The sequence below is a fragment of the Andrographis paniculata genome, unplaced genomic scaffold (assembly GCF_009805555.1).
Source record: "Andrographis paniculata isolate CXL003 unplaced genomic scaffold, ASM980555v1 Contig83END, whole genome shotgun sequence".
NCBI lineage: Eukaryota > Viridiplantae > Streptophyta > Magnoliopsida > Lamiales > Acanthaceae > Andrographis > Andrographis paniculata.
The window spans coordinates 1,820,667-1,843,008 of record NW_026137621.1 but is presented as its reverse complement, the minus strand read 5'-3'; the positions used below and the strand labels follow the sequence as shown (position 1 = coordinate 1,843,008).

Genomic DNA, 22,342 nt, shown 5'->3' with positions numbered 1-22,342 from the left:
ATTTTATTTTCCTTTTATATTATTTATTTCCTAGTTGAGTAATGTGAAGGGAGAATCCCAATGATAATATCAGGGAGAGTGCAGCAATACATCTTGACTTGACATAGTTTATATATTTATCTATTTTTTTGGAGTATTAATTCATCGAAATCTACCAGAACAGGTAAATGTAGATTTTTGAAATCCTAGGGAGAGGATTCCTGGTGTGTTGTTTTGAAGGCATATGCTTGCACTTGCTCCATGTAATTGTTTATTAACTGTCAAGATCCAGACATCTGCAATAGTTTCATTGTTGATTCTCTTTCTGGAACTAATGGGAAAGTTAACTTTCTTTTGTATAGAAATCATTTTTCAGGCGCTATGAAATATCATATGTGTACCGAAGATCAATTGGCCATTCACCTCCAAATCGGTATCTCCAGGTTCATCTAACACTTGCAATGATTCTGTTGGTTTTTGTTATGAAAAGTGGTTTTAGTTTCCAACATGCTCTCTTCACAGGGGGATTTTGATATTGTTGGAGGAGAAACTGCATTGACTGAAGCAGAGGTCATAAAGGTCGCTGTCATCATCCCTCTTCTCCTCCATCATCATCATCATCATCATGCTTATGATTATTAATCTCTGTTTCTGTGGTTCTAGACATTTCATGGCTCAAATCCCTATGTATATAAAACCAAATCAAATGTAAACCATGATGCTTGAAACAAACTTCTACTTATTATGAAAGAGAAATATACATTTCATGAAAAATATTTCCATCTTCTCAATACCTGTGCTCAATTTTTTCCATTACCTTACAACCATTATTAGGTCGCATTTGTGTTATGGAGCCTCACCGGAACAATCTCTGTCAGCTCCCTTGCAGTTGCAGGGGAAAAAACTGCCTGGCCTACTCTAGGCATATAGTCTCCCAGGCTTTGGACCTAATCTTTGATTAACCCTAATCCTTAGTATCAAATGAATGCCCCTTAGTAACCATTATTAAGTAAGCTACGGCTTTGACACGACAATCCTGCTATCGTTTCCTTCAATTCAACAGTTTTTCATTCTCTTTTGTAACAGCTCATGAGTATGTTGATTGCTTGAATACTAAGGAGTTCAAACTATTTGAATATCCAAACTTTTCTTAATTTTATTGATCTTAGCTTTCATCTTGGAAACAATTTAATATCTTACCTACTAAATAATTTGACAAAGTTCACTATTTGATTCAAAGTTGTTGCTAGTTCTCTAATTCACCATGTTCCTACCATATAACTTATAGCAGCTAGACTAGATAAACACCTTTTCATTAATTATTGGTCTGAATCTGTATTGACGATTGTGCACGAGTAACTACCTACTCCAAACACATGAACTGCCTAATTACCGAAATGAGCATACTTACATTTGGATTGGCCATGATTAACTATGAATACATGAATTGTCAAACTACTAAAGCAGATTTGTTAATATGCTGTTATACAATTTCAGGTGACAATGGACATAGTTACACGCCTGTTCAATTCAGAAGCATGTCACATTCATTTGAATCATGGGGACTTGTTGGAAGCAATGTGGTCTTGGACAGGGATCAAATCAGAGAATAGGCAGAAAGTAGCAGATGTAGGTTATGTACATTGATGAAGTCATGAATCATGATGGAGTTTTCACTATAACATGCCTTTCTTTTTGCAGCTTCTTTCACTATTGGGCTCTTTGCATCCACAGTCTTCTGAAAGGAAGTCAAAATGGGTGTTAATTAGGCGGCAGCTTCGACAGGTTTTCATCCTCTTTCTTGGCATTGCACTCGGTTTCTCTTCTTCTTTTCGGTTATATGTGCTTTTTTTTTGTATATTCTGTGGTTTTTTAATTTGATCAAACTATTTATGGTTGTTAAAGATTAATACCAGCTTTAAACTGCAAGAGAACTCAGGAGATACCTTGTTCAGCAAAACTGTTACCTTCTTTTCAATACTGTGGGGAGACCATTTATTCAAAACTAAATATACTCTTTGTCTTTGATGTTTCTTTGCAAATTCAAATTGTTTCTGCGACAATACTTGAGTTTGAGTGAGTGTTAAAGACATTTTAGGTATTTAGTTTTAGATTAGAGTTGTTTTAGATTTGATTTTATTCATTAAGTTAGGTTGTTATGATTTGAATCTATCGAGTCAAATGTCATGCCTGTTTTTATAGGCTTCTATTTTTATTATGAATACAATGCAATGTTTTAGTTGTCTACAAAATTTCTTCTCACAACCTTTATGGATCCGTTCCCTTTGTGTTGTGAAATCTTTGTGCAGGAACTTGGCCTAGCTGACGATGCTTTAAATAGGTTACAAACAGTTGGATTGAGGTTCTGTGGAATGGCAGATCAGGTTCTTCCAAGGCTTAGGGGTGCCCTGCCTGCAGGTTTTTTTAACATCAATTTAAGTTGCAGGTTGTTTTTATTTCTCTTTGGTAACTGGCTTTGACGAATTTATGACTTATAGATAAATCCACTCACAAGGCACTTCATGAGTTATCGGAGCTTTTCAACTACCTAAGGGTTTGGAAGATTGATAGACATGTATTTCTTGATGCACTTATGCCGCCAACTGAATTTTATCACAGGAACTTATATTTCCAGGTATCACAACCAATTTTATGCAATTGCATTTTTACTAAACTAATGGAATACCTGGTGCAAATATAGATCATAATAATGTACTTACAGCCTAGATATTCACTTTTTTATATCAAGAGATGTCTTTCATTTTCGCATCAAGGATGTGATAGCTCAGATTGCCCCTAGGTAAACTCTATTTATTATTATTATTTTCTTGGGAAAGTAAAATGATATGTTTACTAATAGATTTGAGAATTACATAGAAAAGAGAGAGCTAAGAAATAAATGAAAAAAAACGGAAAAACTTTAGGAGAAAAAGTTTGGACCATTCCTCCCTGGGATCATGCTAATCTTATCTGTAAGGTTCCACCGCCGCAATAGAGGATTGCTGACATAAAAAACCTTAATTTGACACCACCGCAGCGACAAAGGATTGCTGCCACAACAAAGGATCATGGCCATTGAAAATTTTAATTGGGCCAAAACTTTCATTTATTAAAGTTTACCGATAAAGGATTGCTGCCGCAACAGAGGATCGTGGCTATTAAAAATTTAATTGGGCCAAAACTTTCATTTATTAAAGTTTACCACCATCCTTACGACCGAGGATTGCCAGCGCATTCCCACAACAGAGAATCAATTTGAATGTTTCAAAGATAGATGACCAGTTATGAAGTCCATCTATATTCAAACTCCACCTCGTTTTTCTTCCAAACTCGACTTAGCTTCTACGACACTAACTTAAGTTTGAGGTAGGGTATTGAGAGATATTTTAGATAGATATTTTGGTTAATATTATTTAAATTTGATAGCTATTATTTAGACATATATATTAAATTAACTTGTTATTCTTTAGATATATCGATTATATTAGATTGTTAAATTTGAGTTTATCCCTTTTGCATCAGGTCTTTAGACTTTGATTTCATTATTAATAAACAACATAAAAATTCTCCCAAAATGTAACAAATAATAATGATAATAATCCATGTTTATTGTCAATTTTTCGTCATTTTAGCAGTAGTTCTTCATTTTTTATGCAGATATATTTTAGAAAAGATGATAATCCTGCATCACTGATGGAAGGAACATTGCTTGCTGTTGGCGGTCGTTATGACTACTGGCTTCATCAGATCTCCGGTTCTGAATATGTATGTCGTAGTCATATTTATGTTTCATTGTTTTCATTTTGTTTCTTCAGCTTTATTATGCTTTCAATGTCTATTGTCCCCATGATTGGGCCATGTTCTTTATTTTCTATGGTTTATTCATTATCGTCGTTTCATTAGGATGCCTATATTGGCTTATCCAACTATATTAAATTAAAAAAAAATCTTATAATAATAAGTTGACTAGTGCAGTATAATTGTCATTCTCTATCATTGCTTCATTGGTCATAAACCATGACTCTGAGCATAACTGTACATTTGTTCTTGTGTTGTCCTGTGTTTTGGCATAAAAGATGTGAATTTTTATAGCTTGTTTCGAGCTCCTATTCTCTTTACATATTCGAAGGAATGGCCCAAGATTGAGTCAATCTACTTAGAGCTAATGAAATCACAATATATATTTGATCTTTCATGTTTGAGGCATTGATCCTGAATCTGCTCTGCTTGAACACTTTTCTCCCTTGGTCCTGGATATAGCTTTAGCGATAGTTCATTTTCTGCAAAAGGTATTGAAAGTTGATGTGTTTCTAGTATTGTTGTCAAATAGTATATCCTGAGCTTAGGCGTATCCTATTTGTCGGAATATCACCAACAAAGTCTTATGCATTGAAGTGCTGATTGCTGAAAAACCAAAAGACATCAGGAGATTTTTTCATGAAACTTTGGGGCACTAGCTGTTTCTTTCTTCTCATGTGTGGGTGGTTAGGAGGGGTTTTACATATTTTTTCATCTTATGTGGTGTTCTTGACGTTCTCATAGCAGTCACTGAATGCTTGATTATTTCTCTCATCTTGTCAGAAATGGAATCCTCCTGGGGCAGTTGGTACTAGTATTGCTCTAGAGACTATTTTGCTCCACACTTCAGTTGACAGTAAATTTAGTAGGTAGTTTTCTCTCCTTACCCTAAAGTGCACTTTTTCATTGGAAACAATGCTAATCACCCACCCATCCACTAATAAATGCAACAATATTATAACATGAGCAGAAGTGACATTGGCGCAAATATTCTTGTATGTTCGCGGGGAGGTGGAGGCTTGTTACTTGAACGCATGGAGCTAGTGGCTGAACTCTGGGATGAGAATATTAAGGTTAATGTTTACTCTTTTGTCAAAATTACTTGTTATATGAACAATGCAAATGAATAAATGTACTGAAACCAAGTCATACAGGCAGAATTTGTTCCATTGTGTGATCCAAGCCTTACTGAACAGTATGAATATGCAAGTGAGAATGATATCAAATGCCTAGTTGTCATCACTGACTCAGGTGTATCTCAAAAAGGATCTGTTAAGGTTGGACTCCTAACCTATTTTCATTTCTTGCTTAAATGTTTTTATAGGCTTTTTTAGTTGAATATCATGTAAATAATGTGGATCAGTTGATTGGCATATGTTTTAAGATATATATATATATATATATATTGGAAAGATATGCTTTGATATTGAACTTGCCAATTTTTTTACTTCACAGAGAACTAATTTCACCATATTGTTGTTTAAGCATATACACGATAGTGTTTCCAAATTTAAGATGAAAGACATTCATTGAAACATGTGTGCCAATTCAGTCATCTGGATAGCACACAGCAGGGCCTTTGTTTTAATTAGTATATGAAAATTTACTTTTCTGAACTGTACTATATGGTATTACTATTCATCAAATTCATGGATGACTTTGCAGCTGGGGAAAAAAAATGGAGAAAAAAGTGATGTTTTGGAATAAGATTTATGATTGCTTCAATGAGAGATACAATGGACATATATATACTGGGATGTAAAGACTCTAAAATCAAGCTATGAAGCTACAATTATCTATCGCCACAATTAAGAAATTTTATCTGGTCACAATGAACGATCTCTAGTGAGTTTAGCATTTGAAGAAATATGTGTGATTTGATTTCATTATTAAAAGAAAAAATAGTTGATGTCGTTCAAGGGAATTTAAGGGTGTCCACAGTCATTTATCATGTGGAACATAGACAAACATGTGCCATTTAATAGCGTCTCAATACTTTTGTTGATCGATTTTGAATGCTCCCCCAGCTGCTGTGTTTAGATTTTGAGGATAAGGAAATTTAAAAACACTATTTTGGCCAGGAGTAATTGTTATTATTTTTTTGAAGTATTAATACGGATGATGAAGATATTTTAGCATACTTCCAATTTTCTTCATACGAACTGCTTCGGAGCTAGAAGCAAACTCTATTTGTTATTTAATAATATTCAATATTATTTTACTTGGCAATGTGTTGGTAGGTTCGACATCTAGAGCTCAAGAAAGAAAAAGAAGTTGAGAGAGAAAATCTTGTGAAATTCTTATCAGAGGCAATGGCTAGTCAATTCAGAAATCCATCAATCTGGAATTGAGCAACTTTGAAATTACTGGGTATGTATGCATTCAATTGTTTTTCGCTTGCTTTTCAAAAGTTTCATATTGCTATCATCACTATATAATCTTATATTACTGTTTTATTAATTTGTATAAAGGAAGATTTTATAGCTTTAAGATAAGTAGACATAGGCAGGGATTCAATTGAAGTCCAGGAAATTGACATCTAAATTAAAAGGTAATGCACCTTTCCAATTTAATCCTTATATTTCGTTCCTCCTAGAAAAAGTGTCTTCTCCTCAATAAGTTCCATTCCTCCCTGCCTTCTCAACCCTTCGATAACTGGTCTTCCAACTCACCCCTCAACCCCCCGGGAAGCACTCTTAAGGTTCCCTTCCCCTCCACGACAATGTCTACCACTCTTCACTTCTTTCCAACAACCCTAACATTCAAAAGAGAGCTCCTGAATCAGGCTGAAATCTTATTCTAGCTGCTTCCCAAAAGCATAGACGAGACAACTTTAGAATTGCAATAATACTTGGCCATGTAGCAGGTGATTTAGCGCTGCAATCCAGGGCTGTACTGGGAACGGAAACTGTTCAGGATCTATTGGATATATAAGAGGTGGAATTTAGTGCCGTGCTATTATGTTCGGATGCCAAGAACCTCCCTAACAACCCTGAAAAGGCGCCTGCAATGTGACTAGACTCACCAGAGTTACGTTAGTACTAGAGAAATTTTGTGACATGTTTGGTGAACCTACAGAGCTACCACCTACTCACCACAACGACCATTGAATATCATAGAAACCCCGTGTAGGCCCAATTTTAGTATGTCCCTATCAGTATGGACTAATTTACAAAGATGAGATTGAACATTTAGTACATGGCATGCTTGTCACTGGGATTATCTGCCTCAGCACTAGCAACTTCTTGAGTAGGGATGGCAATTGGGGCGGATCTCGCCCTGGACCTGCCCCAATCCCAGTGTTAATGGAGCGAGTTTGGTTCAAAATTTTATAGCGGGATAGGTTATGGGTTTTGAAATTTTAAACCCGGTTGGGGCTGGGGTGACGGGTTTAATCAAAAACTTGTCCTAAATTTACTTAAATTAATAATTAATATTATATATTTATATAATCACTTTATATTATTTAAATTTATAATTTTATACTTTTATCATATTTATTATTTTTTGATTTTGAATTTTTTACAATTTTTAATTGCGATATATCTTTCAATTTACTAATTTTTTCAACTCACTATTATTCCATTCCTTATTGCTATATCCATGTCACTCCGATTGAAAATATATTATAGTTTCTATTAGTAGATATTTTTAAATTTTAACACTTAATATTTAATGTCTTAATTTTAATTATATTTTATTTGTAACCTATAAATATAAAAATCAATATATAAATATGTTTTACAAAATAAAATGAGTTTTATGGATTGGCCCCAAACCGGGCAAGTTCAAGACAGGGCGGGGCTGAGTCGGGGCCGGGCAGGTTCTAGAATCTACAATTTTCAGGTGGGGCAGCTTTTTTGGGGCCTGCAAACCCCGTGTTCCGAACCTACTCCGTTGCTATCCCTATTCTTGAGTCTTGTTTTATCGGTTAAGAATAAAAAAATAAATAAATAGGAGTAGAAGATTTTGTGCAGGTTACTGGGAGTACAACAAATCCACCTTGGCTGAAATATCTTATCCTTGTGGTTCAACAGAAATTAGATGAGCTTTCCGCACTATAATATTTTCTAAAATCAATCTTCGCTTGGGTTATCACTTATCACCAAATCTTAGTGGCTTTAGATGACATTCATAAAACAGCATTTTGGACTTTATAGCGAGCACTTGAATTTTTAGTAATGCCTTTCGGATTGACCAATGCTCCTGTCACCTTCCAAGCAACGATGACAATCTCTTCTGGCCTTATTTGCATAAATATGTCTTGGTATTCTTTTGTAATATTTGTCCCATCGATATTTGGCCAATTGTAAGAAATGTACATTCGGCAGCCTAGCTGTGGAGTACTTGGGACGTATAATTTCTTCCGATGGGACAAATATTACCAAGATATTTGAAGTTATTCTTACTCCAGACAAGAGGAGGAAAACCATAGATCGGACACAAACAGGAACAATTGAAACTTTTGGGGACCAAGGCAGAAACCAATTGAACGCAGTCTTCCAAACAGTGCGAAGAATAACTTGGACAATTCATATGATTAACAGAATCAAATTCAATATGAAAAGTGTTGACCCATAAGGCCCTAACTTTGCGCTTAAATCCCTAGCTTAGATAGCTTATTTTAGATAAAACATAATTGAATTAGAGAAATGTCATTACAGTGCTATGCAGCATAATTAGATCTACGGTCTTATAATTGATTCGTCTTTTACAGTGAAGGTAGTTGTATGAATGCACAGTTTGAATATTTTTGGTTTGAAATTCAATGCAGAACTATGTGATGTTTATGTTGTAGTCTTATGTAATACATTAAATCAATCAGTGATTAAGCAACGTTTACAGGAAGTCGGATAAAGCAGCAGCTCTTGCTAAAAGGTTTTGTTCCTGCACCTATGATGTGAAGAGATGTTTGAAAATATTACTCGTATCAAGAAGTAACATAATTCAGATCCATCTTGATTCTATGTGGCAAGAGGTTAGTCGAAATCTAGTTAATTTCTCTTGATTTTCCCCTCTCCAGTCTTTTATTTTCTTTTCTTCTGAAAAATGAGATGTTGTCAAGAAGTCAAGAGAAAAAGTCAGTTTTCATAAAATGATTCAATTTACTTTCCATTATATTTTTATTTTATTTATTATTATTATTATTATTATTATTATTATTAGTTTATTTTGGACATTTTACTGAAGGCATGGGTTGCTTTTTCTTTCTTTAAATCATATGAAATATCTGCCTTCATGGGCTTAGATGATGTTGGCTTAAACTGAACCCATTGTTACCTTTTTTCCCAGCTGCAGGTAGTTAAGATTGGTTGCAATTATATTCTGTCTGCTCTTCAATTCCCTCATAAACTGACCAACGATCAACCTGGGTGATGGATGTTAATTTTTTGGGTTTATATCAGTGGATCAACATCTGCACCACGCTCGATCAAACAAAATTTTTGGCATTCCGTTGAATCTTCCTCCTGAGTAAGGATTGATCCTTTCACTAAAATCAAGTGACAGGTATGGTAATGAAATTGCACATATCCTGGCCAGAAATTCTTCTGCAGATTTTCATGAATCCTTTGCCTAAATTTTGTTAGGAACAATTATAAGTGACTTGATACGCCCTTTTGAAATTGGAAAATTTAGAATAGCTCATGTTACTTCAGTTTGTGTGAATTTCCATAAATTGTAGAAGTGTATGCGGTGGTGATTGACTTGAAGTTCCTTCCAAAGGTTAAAAATAAATTTTAGGCATGGTTCCTTTGTTTGGTTAACCGAAAATATTTATAAATAATTCGAATCGAACTGAAATTAATAAAAAGTTATATTAAAATATAATTGAAATTCAATTAAATAAAAATATTTGTAAATATTTCAAACCATTGAACCGAAATCATACCGAATATAATTATTAATATAATTTTTAAGATATGATAATATAAATATATTCGATTCGGTTAAAAAATATCAAAAATCGAAATTGAATCGAACTGAACAAATATAAACTATACAATATTTGTATTCGAATCAAATTTGTCGGTTAGCCGAAAATTTGGTTCAGTTCAATGGTTTGACGGTTTGGTTCGATTTTTTTGTCTGACTCCTATGTGAGAGATTGTATAACACAACAAATATATTTATCCCACTTATTTAAAAATGTAAGTTTATTTTTATTTAAAATGTTATATTGATTCCGTTATAAAATATATTATTTTAAATAGAATATTTAATTTTTTACTTTTTGTAACGAGTATTTAAAGTTTTTTTAGTATTTTGAATAATTAATTTTTTTTTAACTTTTTGACTTTAGTAATATTGTGTTATTATTATTTTTGAGAATAATCAAGTGAGAAATAGCATTGGAAGAATAGAACGATTATGTTAAATAAAAGTATATATTGTCTGCATCATTTACATATATCGATTGGGGTAATTACCATAACCATCCCTTAGAGGTGGAGTGTATTGACATAAGATTGATGCATATATGGGATGAAATTGCCAATGACTTTGGATATAGAGCAATATATGTGTAATAAATTTTGTCTCAAAGTGAGTTTGCCATTTATGATAGGATGAAATTGTTTCATTTTTTATACGTTAATTTACATATTAAGTAAATACATCAACAACAATTAATGAGTTAGAATATGAAATATCATTTTTCTTAGTAAGATAAGAATTTATTCAATCTGCATATTTCTTAAATATGATTATTGTCAAAATAATAAGAATATATATATATATATATAGAGTATGTGCTGTAGCATGTAGACAATAACATATAGCTAATGGTTTTATTGTGATTTATTAAGACTTTACTTTTTCTTTTTGTAATGATTTTATAAATCATATTTGAATATATAAAGTAGAAAAAATAAGTACTAAAAACATCCTAAATAGAAAATATTTGAGATTGTGAGAGTAGAAATTTATAGATTCCATTAACTATCTATATTAAAAAAAAAAAAAAAAAAAAAAAAAAAAAAAAAAAAAGAAGAAGAAGAAGAAGAAGAAAGAAGAAAGAAAATTGAGGGAAGACAAATGGATCTTTAGAAAACAAATCAATTATGGCATAGCGAGGGCCCAAGGTGCCGAGCCGCCGATGGCGATACTCAATAATTCAGGGCAGTTATATTTTGGAAAGTCGAAATAGTGCAATTATGACACTATTTGCTTGTTATTTTGGTATAAAATGGAATTATTCTTAGGTTGAAAGATGTCAAAGTTAAGCTTTTCTAATATCAAGAACTGGGAAAATAGTTGTGATTTTCATTCAAATTATTATTTTAATTGACTTTATCAAATTTAAATTATTAATATTTGAATTTGAATAAACTGGAGAGTTAGTTATTTAATTTAAATTCGAAACTCTTGAAAACTCCAGATTATGTACATTCTCAACGCTTGACCTTTACAGTTTCTTTCTTCTCGTTTATAAGAAAGTGATCATTCTTTTCTTTCAGACATTAATACTCATTGTTAACGCCTATAACAATTGAGTGTAACTTCTTCTTATCCTCGTACTTATTTCGTAATACTTAAGAAGTGAAAATGTCGAAATAAAGTATACGGACAGCGTATCGCGATTTGAAATTTTATCGAGTCATTGTCTTACCATACTATTCATATAGTTGATATAATATTTGTATACTTTAATTTATGTGCACAATGGTTGGAGAAACGATCAACGATATGGTGACCAAATTCGGAAGGCTGTGGAAATTCGAATGAGTTGATTTTAGGCGCTAGCAGAAGAAGATGCATTTTCTCTTGACCTCCCTCAAGGTTATGTATGTGTTGAACACGCTATGTCCAGAAGTGCTTGAGAATCCTAATGATGAACCGCTCGAGCGCACCCGGGCAAGACTGAAATGAGAGAACGACGATTACATCTGTCGTCGCTATATCCTCAAGCTATGGTTGATCATCTGTTCGATATCTACCAAAATGTCTAGTCCTCAAAGGAACTTTGGGAGACGCTCAAAACCAAGTATATGGCAGAAGATGCCTCCTGCAAAAAATTTCTGGTAAGCAATTTCAATAATTATAAAATGGTTGATACGCGTCCTGTGATGGAGCAATATATTGAATTGGTCCGGATTTTGGGCCAATTCAACCAACACGATTTAAAGATGGATAAAGCCATCGCCGTGTCGAGTGTAATTGATAAACTCCCTCACGCGTAAAAAAATGCTCAAATATAAAAAAGAGGACTTGACGATGGTGGAACTTGGGAGTCATTTGCGCATCGAAGAGTCGTTGCATGCGCAAGAAGACGGAAAGGAAAATGAGTATTAAGAAAAACAAAGCCTTAAAGTTGAATGATGAAAGAAACGCAAGCATGATGCTTTCAACAAAGGCTCCAACAAGAAGCCTAAACAAGGTTGCTGGATTTGTGGAGAATCAGGCCATTTCAAGTGCGATTGTCGTGTTGGAAAAGGAAAGAGGAGCGCTAGTGCTAGTAGAACGGGAAAAGGGTCGAAAGACCAATCTCAAAACCAAGGTACAAATTTTCTTGAATCTGAAAATACAATACTTGTTGGTTCAGTAACTTTGACTTCTAATGCGCATTATGTGCAGGATGACGCTTATACGTGGTGGATAAATTCTGGTGCCACTAGACACGTATGTAAAGATAGGTGCTGGTTCAAAGAACTCCAACCGGTGGATGATGGATTGGTGCTATATATGGTAGACTATTATTATGATCCAGTGGAATTTAGTTCTAATAGGAGTATCACCATATGTAATGTATTATATGTTCCTAGGTTGCGTAAGAACTTTGTGTCGGTCCTGTATGAAATAAGTTTGGATACAAACAAGTGTTTGAATTGGACAAATATGTCCTATCGAAACATGGATTATTTGTAGAATTTGGTTATTATTATAATGGAATGTTTAGGCTGAATTTTAATAATATTTTCAGTTCCTATCAAATGTATTTGTTTGGTATCCGAATCAAACAATGACTTTTCTTTGTGGCATACTCGTTTGGATCATGCACATTACAAAAAAATACAAGATATGTCAAAATTAGAATTAATCCCTGCATTTGACATGAACAATTATAAATGCAAAACCTGCATAGTAACTAAAATAACAAGGAAAGCTTTTAAAGATGTAACTAGAAAATCGGAAGTTCTTGAACTTATTCACAGCGACTTGTGCAATTGTCATTATGCGCCCACGTTAGGGATAAGAAGTATGTCATGACATTTATTGATAACGCCACAAGTTCTGTTATGTTTACTTGTTGCATTCAAAAGGTGAGGCCTTGGACAAATTTAAAATTTTTAAGGCTGAAGTTGAACTTCAGCTTGGGGGGGGGGGGGTTCCGTCAGTTACAACCGATTACGCACACGATCCGATAACTGATTTAGAGAACATATAACAAGCAGTTCAGATTCAGCAGAAGACATCTTCAATCAACATCAATTTCAGTAAAAATTCGTTTTGAGGATCATCTTTATTTTCTTTTCAGTATCAATTTGCTTTTATTTTTTCTTACATTTCGTACGATATTTAGGAATCTTCGATTCCAGATATTATTGCAGTCAAATTTGAATTTATTTTGGATTTTACTTTTTATTGTTGGTTGAAAACGACATCATCAACTGCAGTAGAAAATATATATATATATGTATGTGAAATAAATAATACTAACATTTTAAGGCAAATAAAGAATAAAGAAAATTAAATTGAAAAAACTCTTTCGTTGAGTTATATAATTTTTGAGAAATTAGCTTTTTGAAACCAATAAGCTATTTCAAAAAGCTAATTTAACAAACACCTAAATTAGTTTTTTTACTGATCAAATAGCTAAAAAACTGTTAAATAAACTAAAAGCTCAAACACCCCTTAATAACTAACTTTGTAGTTGCAGAATAGTTTATGCTCTTACCTATTATCCGGATATACCAAGAAAGATGTATGATCTATAAAGTCTTGACCAATTAAAGGTGACAATGGGGTTGTTTCCTTGGCAAAACTCGGATAAAGTTGAACCAAAGGATTGCAATTCAAGATAAATTCGCGAAGAAACAGTATGTCTATAGGATCCACTCGAGGATTATAGAGCTCAATTCATTATATTATATACGAATATTCCTTGTCATTTGAATTTTGATATAGTTCCAAGGGGCCTATTCTTTGACTCTCTTAATACATTTTATTATTATTTATTAATTATATATTTAAAAAATTATCGTATTTATAATAACAATAACGTGAACAATTTTTTATTAGGACGGAAGGAGTATATAATTTGATACATTTTATATTATTTATTAAATATATTTAATTTTATCTTCAAAGTTATAAATTAAATTTTAGCAACATTATTTATATCATTCTTATATTTTATTGATAAAAAATTTTAAAAATTAATAAATAATTTAAATGAAATCAAAATATATTAAAAAAAAATTTATTATAGTTATATATAACACTTATAAGTTTCTAAAAGGAATGGTATTTTAAATATTTTATTAAATATGAGGTTAGATTTTATTAATAATCCCGGAAAAATATTATGCATATGATCTGTAATTATATAAGGTCCCAATACATCATAATAAATATAAAATTAGATAAGATTAAATAATCTAATATCTCTTAGTAAATGCACCATATATATATATATATATATATGTGTGTGTGTGTGTGTTTTAAAAAATGATGAAGTAGTTTTAATTGAAACTTATTGTGCATTTTCTTATATAGTCAGTCGTTCATTCATTCATCTGTCTGAAATGACTTGATTTTTGTTGTGAGTGATACGAAGAATTGTGTTAGTAATATAAAAAAAATAATATTTTGTGTTGAATAGTTTATTTTTTATGAGTGTATGATATATATATTATGTATATTTGTATTTTTTTAATAATATTTATCGAGAATTGTTCCATTGAAATATGATGAATGAACAGACCGATTATATTTTAGTATTTCAATATACAATTACAGGTAACCTTCACTTTATCAATCAAGAAAGACACGCTAAACTAACTATACGTGCCAACACAACCTACAGGCGTGGAAAGCTTTAACTCATAACTTTCGCTTCAGCTGAATGAGAAACCGAATTGGAGTTGCCTTCTCACCAATAATCCCTACAAGAACAAACCCCGTCCTTGAATCGATGGAACCGAGTACGATCCCTAACGACAATTTCTCGATCATATAACTTAGAAACAAGCTTAATGACCACGTGACAATCCCCGCATATCCGAAGATTTTTGTTGATGTTTATCGTACTCGCATCATCCATACCGATCAAACCAAATGCCACGGCTAGTTTCTCGCTGTGATACGACAACGCGTTATCCTTCTCTTCTTCTCCTATGTCATGCAAAACATAGTTCGTGCCTGGCTCGTATCCTAACTCCCGGATTTTGAACCTAATCTCCTCTAGTTTCGCGTGAATATCTTTCCATTTAGGATGGCTTTTGTCGCCATTGTAAAACTGGACTATCGCGCCATTCATCTCAATGTAGCTAAATCCGGGCACTTTCTTGACATCCCTCGTCTTCATCGCATCTCTCACCCTCCTTACATCGCTCCACCTCTCATGCGCAGCGTAGACGTTCGATAATAGTACAAAATCGCCACAAGCAGTCGACCCGATCTCCACAAGCTTTCTTGATGCATTCTCGGCCATTTCTAAGTTCCCGTGTATCGTAGATGCACCTAACAAAGTTTGCCAGAGGACAGCATCCGGAAAAATGGGCATCGAATGGATAATATCATATGCCTCGCCTAATCTCCCGGCCCTTCCCAATAGGTCGACCATACAGCCGTAGTGTTTCATGTTCTTCCTCACTCCGTGTCGCCCCATCAATTCAAAAAGCCTCGTCCCTTCATCCACCATACCTCCGTGGTTACACGCACACAATGCAGCTAAGTAAGTGACGCCATCCGGCGCTAGTCGATGCCGATTTTCGACCATGCGGTTAAAAAGTTGCAATGCTTTGTGTCCGTCTCCGTCCATGGCGAAACCCATGATCATAGTGTTCCATGTGACTAAACTCCTCAAACATCTCATGGCCTCGAATACGCCGAACGCCTTCTTCACCAACCCACATTTCGAGTACATATCAATGACGGCATTGCAGACGATCACATTCTTGTCTAATTTTCTTTTCCGGATGTAATCATACACCTTCTCGCCCTCCTTGATAGCGCCGAGCTGCGAGCAAGCCGAGAGAGCGCCGAGGACCGTAACCTCATTCGGCATGAATTCAGAGCCACGCCCTTCCGTCATTCGATTGAACAACTTCAAAGCTTCGTACGGTCGATTCCCCTGCGCCAAACCAGCGATCAAAGCATTCCAACTAGCAATGTCCCTCACAGACATTTCGTCGAACACTTGGCAGGCATAGTCTAAATCCCCACACTTGGCGTACACATCCAGCAACGTGGTTTGGAGCAAAACATCGGCACCGCATCCAGACTTCAGCACCTCCGCGTGCATTTGAAGCGATTCGATTCGAGCCAATGCTCGAGCACAAGCCTGGAGGAAGAAGGAGCAAGTGAGAGCGTCGGGCTTGCAAGGGGCACGCGACATGGCGAGGTACCAATGAAAAGCATTAATTGGATGATCGCTCTTGGCGTGGCCTCGGATGATAGCGTTCCAGTCATTGGTGCGAGGTGACTGGAGGAAGCGGAAGACGGCGATAGCATAGGCGAGACCGGCGGCGGCGGCGGCGGAGGATGTAGCGCAGAAATCGAGAAACTTGGAGCGGGAATGGTGGAATTGGAAAAGGCCGGTGACGAGGAGGTGGGAGTGGATCTGGTGTAGGTGCTCAAGCCCAAATGAGGTGTACTTACGTAGAATTGATTCCACATATCCCATGGGAACGAGGACATGCGTATAATAGAAGCTAGGCTGTTCTTGAAGATGAAGGGAGGGAAGGCACTGCCACTGCACTGCCACCACAGCAGTATCGAATTGGCCAAAATACTGAATTATATATAGCATTAGCAAAACGGTTTGATATCGTCATCTACATTAGAGCACATGCAAAAGGGAAATTTTGAAAGGAAATTGAAAAAAAAAAAAAGCACTATGGCGCACAAATCGCTGCTCACATATATTTTTGAACTAGGGTGTTTGAAAATGTTGGTTATTTTGGTATAATCGAGAATTATTTTTAGGCCAAGAGATGTCAAGGTTAAGACCGTCCGGCACGGGTTGCGTCAAGAACTGAAAAAATAGACTACATAATAAATTGCTGGATTTATTCCAATTTTAAAATTATTATTTTAATTGAGTTTATCAAATTCAATTTATTAATATTTGAATTTGAATAAACTGGGAAAGTTGATTATTTAATTTAAATTTAAAACTCTTGAAAACTCCCAGATTATGTACCTACGCAACGCTTGCCATTTACCGTTTCTTTCTTCTCGTGTATAAGAAAGTGATCATTCTTTTCTTCTAGATATTAATACTCATTGTTAATGCCTACAACAATTGAGTGAAAACTTCTTCTTATTCTCGTACTTATTTCGTAATACCTAAGGCGTGAAAGGGTCGAAATAAAGTATACGGACAACGTTTCGCAATTGGAAGTTCTATCAAGTCATTGTCTTACCCTGCTATTCATATAGTTGATATAACATTCGTATAATTTATTTTATGTGCACAATGGCTGGAGAAACGATCAACGATATGGCGACCAAATTTGGAAAGCTGTGCAAATTCGAAGGAGTTGATTTTAGACTCTGGCAGAAGAAGATGCATTTTTTCTTAACCTCTCTCAAGGTTGTGTATGTGCTGAGCTCGCCATGTCCAGAACTGCCTGAGGATCCTGATGATGAACCGCTGGAGCGCACTCGGGCAAGATTGAAATGGGAGAACGACGATTACATCTGCCGTGGCCATATCCTCAATGCTATGGCTGATCATCTGTTTGATATTTACCAAAATGTCCAATCCTCAATGGAACTTTGGGAGGCGCTCGAAACCAAGTATATGGCAGAAGATGCCTCAAGCAAGAAATTTCTGGTAAGCAATTTCAATAATTATAAAATGGCTGATACACGTCCGGTGATGGAGCAATATAATGAACTGGTCCAGATTTTGGGTCAATTCAACCAACACGATTTAAAGATGGATGAAGCCATCGTTGTATCAAGTGTCATTGATAAACTCCCTCCAGCGTGGAAAGAATTTAAGCATTTGCTTAAACATAAAAAGGAGGAGTTGACAATGGTGGAACTCGGGAGTCATTTGCGCATCGAGGAGTCATTGCGTGCGCAAGAAGACGGGAAGGAAAATGAGTATTCTAGATCCACAATTAATATGGTGGAAGATAAGAAGAAAAACAAAGCCTTAAAGTTGAACGATGAAAAAAAACACAAGCATGATGCTTTCAACAAAGGCTCCAACAAGAAGCCTAAACAAGGTTATTGGATTTGTGGAAAACCAGGCCATTTCAAGCGCGATTGTAGTGTTGGAAAAGGAAAAAGGAGCGCTAGCACTAGCGGAACGGGAAAAGGGTCGAAAGACCAATCCCAAAACCAAGGTACAAATTTGCTTGAATTTGAAAATACAAAAGTTGCTGGTTCAGTAAATTTGATTTGTAATGCGCATTATGTGCAGGATGACGCTTATGCATGGTGGATAGATTCTGGTGCCACTACACACGTATGTAAAGATAGGTGCTGGTTCAAAGAACTCCAACCCGTTGATGATGGATCGGTGTTATATATGGGAGACTATCATTATGATCCAGTCGTAGGACGTGGAAAAGTGACACTGGAATTTAGTTTTAGTAGGAGTATCACATTATGTAATGTATTATATGTTCCTAGGCTGCGTAAAAACCTTGTGTCGGGTCATGTATTAAATAAGTTTGGATACAAACAAGTGTTTGAATCGGACAAGTATGTCCTATCGAAACATGGATAATTTGTAGGATTTGGTTATTATTATAATGGAATGTTTAGGTTGAATTTAATAAATATTCCAATTCATATCAAATCAGTTTGTTTGGTATCCAAATCAAATAATGATTCTTTTTTGTGGCATGCTCGTTTGGGTCATGTACATTACAAGCGGATGCGAGATATGTCAAAATCAGAATTAATCCCTCATTTGACATGAATAATTATAAATGTAAAACCTGCATGATAACTAAAATAACGAGAAAACCTTTTAAAGGTGTAAATAGAAAATCGGAAGTTCTTGAAGTTATTCATAGCGACCTGTGCGATTTTTATTCTGCGTCATCGTTAGGAAATAAGAAGTATGTTGTGACATTTATTGACGACGCCACCAGGTTTTGCTATGTTTACTTGCTACATTAAAAAAGTGAGGCCTTGGATAAATTTAAAATTTTTAAGGCTAAAGTTGATCTTCAACTTGGAGTTAAGATTAAAATTTTACGTACGGATAGAGATTGAGGGTTCTATGATCCACTATATATTCAATTTGTAGGAATCATCCATGAGACAATAACTCCATATACACTGCAACAAAATGGTGTTTCCAAAAGAAAAAATCATACGTTGAAGGAAATGGTGAACTCAATGATGTCTTACGCTAGATTGAGTGAAGGATTTTGGGGCTAAACTATGTTGACAACTTGTTATCTCCTTAATCAAGTTCCCAACAAACGAAACAAACTCATCACCTATGAACTTTGGTTCAAAAAACGCCCACATTTGTCATATTTGCGTGTATGGGGCTGTAGGGCGATTGTGAAAGTTTCGAAGCCTAAAATAAAAATATTGGGAGAAAAGGGAATCAAATGCATATTTATTGGTTATGCTGGACATTCTAAAGCATATAGGTTCTATATTATGGAACCAAATGATTTTGTATCAGTTCGTGTTGTTATAGAATCTCGAGATACAATATTTGATGAGCATCGATTTACCTCAATCCATGGATCATCAAGTAATGTGAAATCCATTAAGTTTGACGAGCGCAAGGACAATTTTTGTCAACCAATGGATATCACATTAGACGGAAGTAATATTCTGAATTCTGGAAATGAATTTGAGAAAGATACGATGGAACAAATTATTGAACCTTGTAGTAGTAAAAGAGCTAGGAAGCCAAAGTCGTTTGGTCCTGACTTTCAGCTTTATTTAGCTGAAAGTGCAGGGAATAAAATTTGATGCGTTGTAGTATTTTTGTTACAATGATGAGGAAGATACTAAGACATTTAGTGAAGCTATAAAATCTAGGGATGCAGCCTTTTGGAATGAGGCAATATACGACAAAATGGATTCTATCATGGAGAATGGCACTTGGGTGCTTTTGGATCTGCCTTCAGGTTGTAAACCTTTAGGTTGCAGATGGATCTTTAAAAAAAAAACTAAAATCTGATGGCACCATCGATAAATTTAAGGCTCGATTAGTGGTTCAAGGTTTTAGGCAAAAAGAAAGCATCGATTATTTTGATACCTATGCACCGGTTGCAAGGAGTGCTACAATCAGATTGTTAATTGCATTGACTGCCATAAAAAATATGTTAATTCACCAAATGGAAGTAAAGACAGTGTTTCTCAATGGAGACTTGGGTGAGGAAGTTTACATGAAGCAGCCGGAGGGATTCATCGAGTCAGGAAACGAAAATAAGATATGTAAACTCATTAAGTCTTTATATGGCTTGAAACAAACTCCAAAACAATGGCATCAAAAGTTTGATAAAATTGTATTGTCCAATGGTTTTGTTTTAAATCAATCGGAATAATGCCGGCGAAGGTGTTAGAATATGTTTGTATGTGGATGACTTGCTGATCTTTGGGACCGATCAAAGTCATGTTGATGCAACAAAATATTTTTTGTCTTCCAAGTTTGCAATGAAGAATATGGGGGAGGCATACGTAATTCTTGGGATTAAAATCAAGCGAGAATCTGCCAAGATTGTAACTACGCAATCGCATTATGTAGAAAAAATTCTTAACAGGTTTCACATGGAGAATTGTAATCCAGTTAATACCCCATTTGATCAGAGTGCAAAACTTATGCCAAATACTAGAGAATCGGTATGCCAACTCAAGTACTCAAGAGCCATAGGTTCTTTGATGTACGCAATGATAAGCACGAGACCGGATATTGCTTATTCCGTTGAAAGGCTAAGTCGATTTACAAGTAAACCAAGTACACACCATTGGCAAGCACTTAGAAGAGTGTTTAAATACTTTAAATCAACAATGAATTATGGTTTGCGTATAGTGGATTTCCTTCGATCATTGAGGGATATTCAGATGCTAGTTGGAAAAATCATATAGAGGATCACTCATCTACAACTGGATAGGTATTTTTTCTTGGAGGTGTTGTTATTTGTTGGGCATCAAAGAAGCAAACATGTATAACTAGCTCGACAATGAAATCTGAATTTATTTCTTTGGCCGCGGCTGGAAAGGAAGCTGAATGACTTCATAACTTGGTTCATGAGATTCCATTGTGGCCAAAACCGGTGTCACCCATTTCTATACGCTGCGATAGTTCTGCAACTATGGAAAAAGCTTATAGTGAAATCTATAATGGCAAGTCTCGACATATAGGCGTGAGACATAGCATGATTCGTGAACTTTTTAATATTGAAGTGATTTCGGTAGAATATGTTCGTTCACAACAGAATTTAGTTGATCACTTAACGAAGGTATTAGGTAGAGAACTTGTGCACAAGTCATCAAGTCCATGAAATTCATCTAAGGATGAGAAACCCAATTCCCTTCTAATATGACGTTAGAAGTTGAATTCAATGTAGAAAGCTTATCTTTAGTTGATTGGAACGTTTCTTAATTCATCATCCCAAGGTAAACGTTCAATCCTGTAAGAAAGTTGGGTTAAGAATTATTCTCTCAATAATTTCTTTGAAAAATTGCATTGCAGGAGCAAGATTTAAAGGAATCAACTATACAAGTATGAAGTTTTGCCGTTTCAAGACATTTAATGACTTTGATATCGATGTACTTGCGAAGGATAGGGACACAGGGCTAGAAAGTGTCAAGATTAATGTTAGGATTTGTAGACACTCATGTACATTACAAACATGTATTCTTATGAGTTGATTGGTTCAATCCCTAGTGATACTTTGATTCTCAAATAAATGTGTTGTTACGTACTAATATGAAAATTCAATCGTTCGGATATTTTCATTTATGCGTTTGATTGATGAGTTTGATTAATTTTATAAATAATTCAAGGGTTACATCAAAATGGGGGAGAAATGTTAGTTATTTTGGTATAATCGGGAATTATTCTTAGGCTAAGGGATGTCAAAGTTAAGACGAGTCCAGGATGGGTCGCGTGGAGTACGTGCTCGGACAAGCTTTCCTGATGTCAAGAGCTGGGAAAATAGATTGCAAAATAAGCTGCTGGATATATTCAAATTAAAATGAAAATTATTATTTTAATTGAGTTTATCAAATTCAATTTATTAATATTTGAATTTGAATAAACCGGAGAGTTGGTTATTTAATTTAAATTCAAAACTCTTGAAAACTTCCAGATTATGTACCTACGCAGCGCTTGGCCTTTACCGTTTCTTTCTTCTCCTGTATAAAGAAAGTGGTCATTATTTTCTTCCAGATATTAATACTGATTGTT

General features: G+C 34.8%; 3 protein-coding genes across 5 annotated transcripts in view; 2 read left to right on the top strand and 1 right to left on the bottom strand.

Moving 5' to 3' along the window:
• The window catches only part of LOC127241669 (eIF-2-alpha kinase GCN2), a 30,251-nt gene extending 20,709 nt beyond the window's left edge, over positions 1-9,542 (top strand). The window contains exons 19-31 of one of the 2 annotated variants that reach the window (XM_051260824.1): positions 342-422; positions 502-558; positions 1,477-1,608; positions 1,681-1,764; positions 2,289-2,397; positions 2,478-2,614; positions 3,637-3,744; positions 4,561-4,646; positions 4,748-4,850; positions 4,932-5,054; positions 6,018-6,147; positions 8,640-8,755; positions 9,070-9,542. In XM_051260824.1, the coding sequence (XP_051116781.1) occupies positions 342-422; positions 502-558; positions 1,477-1,608; positions 1,681-1,764; positions 2,289-2,397; positions 2,478-2,614; positions 3,637-3,744; positions 4,561-4,646; positions 4,748-4,850; positions 4,932-5,054; positions 6,018-6,128 (1,131 nt within the window). In that variant the 3' untranslated portion in view covers positions 6,129-6,147; positions 8,640-8,755; positions 9,070-9,542. Of the gene's footprint in view, positions 1-341; positions 423-501; positions 559-1,476; positions 1,609-1,680; positions 1,765-2,288; positions 2,398-2,477; positions 2,615-3,636; positions 3,745-4,560; positions 4,647-4,747; positions 4,851-4,931; positions 5,055-6,017; positions 6,148-8,622; positions 8,756-9,069 lie in introns of both variants that reach the window. The other variant, XM_051260823.1, reaches the window with a different exon arrangement.
• Positions 9,543-11,451: 1,909 nt separating this feature from the next.
• LOC127241830 (uncharacterized) lies at positions 11,452-12,643 on the top strand. 2 transcript variants are annotated; one of them, XM_051261052.1, is made up of 3 exons: positions 11,452-11,798; positions 11,981-12,274; positions 12,352-12,643. In XM_051261052.1, exons 2-3 carry the CDS (start codon positions 12,035-12,037, stop codon positions 12,640-12,642), a joined length of 531 nt encoding a protein of 176 aa, XP_051117009.1. In that variant the 5' UTR covers positions 11,452-11,798; positions 11,981-12,034; the 3' UTR covers position 12,643. The 2 variants fall into 2 exon arrangements, with proteins under 2 accessions (XP_051117009.1, XP_051117008.1); XM_051261051.1 differs by having other exon boundaries at positions 11,452-12,274.
• Positions 12,644-14,667: 2,024 nt separating this feature from the next.
• Positions 14,668-16,732, bottom strand: LOC127241610 (pentatricopeptide repeat-containing protein At1g34160). The gene has a single exon (XM_051260752.1). It carries the CDS (start codon positions 16,622-16,624, stop codon positions 14,870-14,872), a length of 1,755 nt encoding a protein of 584 aa, XP_051116709.1. The 5' UTR covers positions 16,625-16,732; the 3' UTR covers positions 14,668-14,869.
• Positions 16,733-22,342: the final 5,610 nt, after the last annotated feature.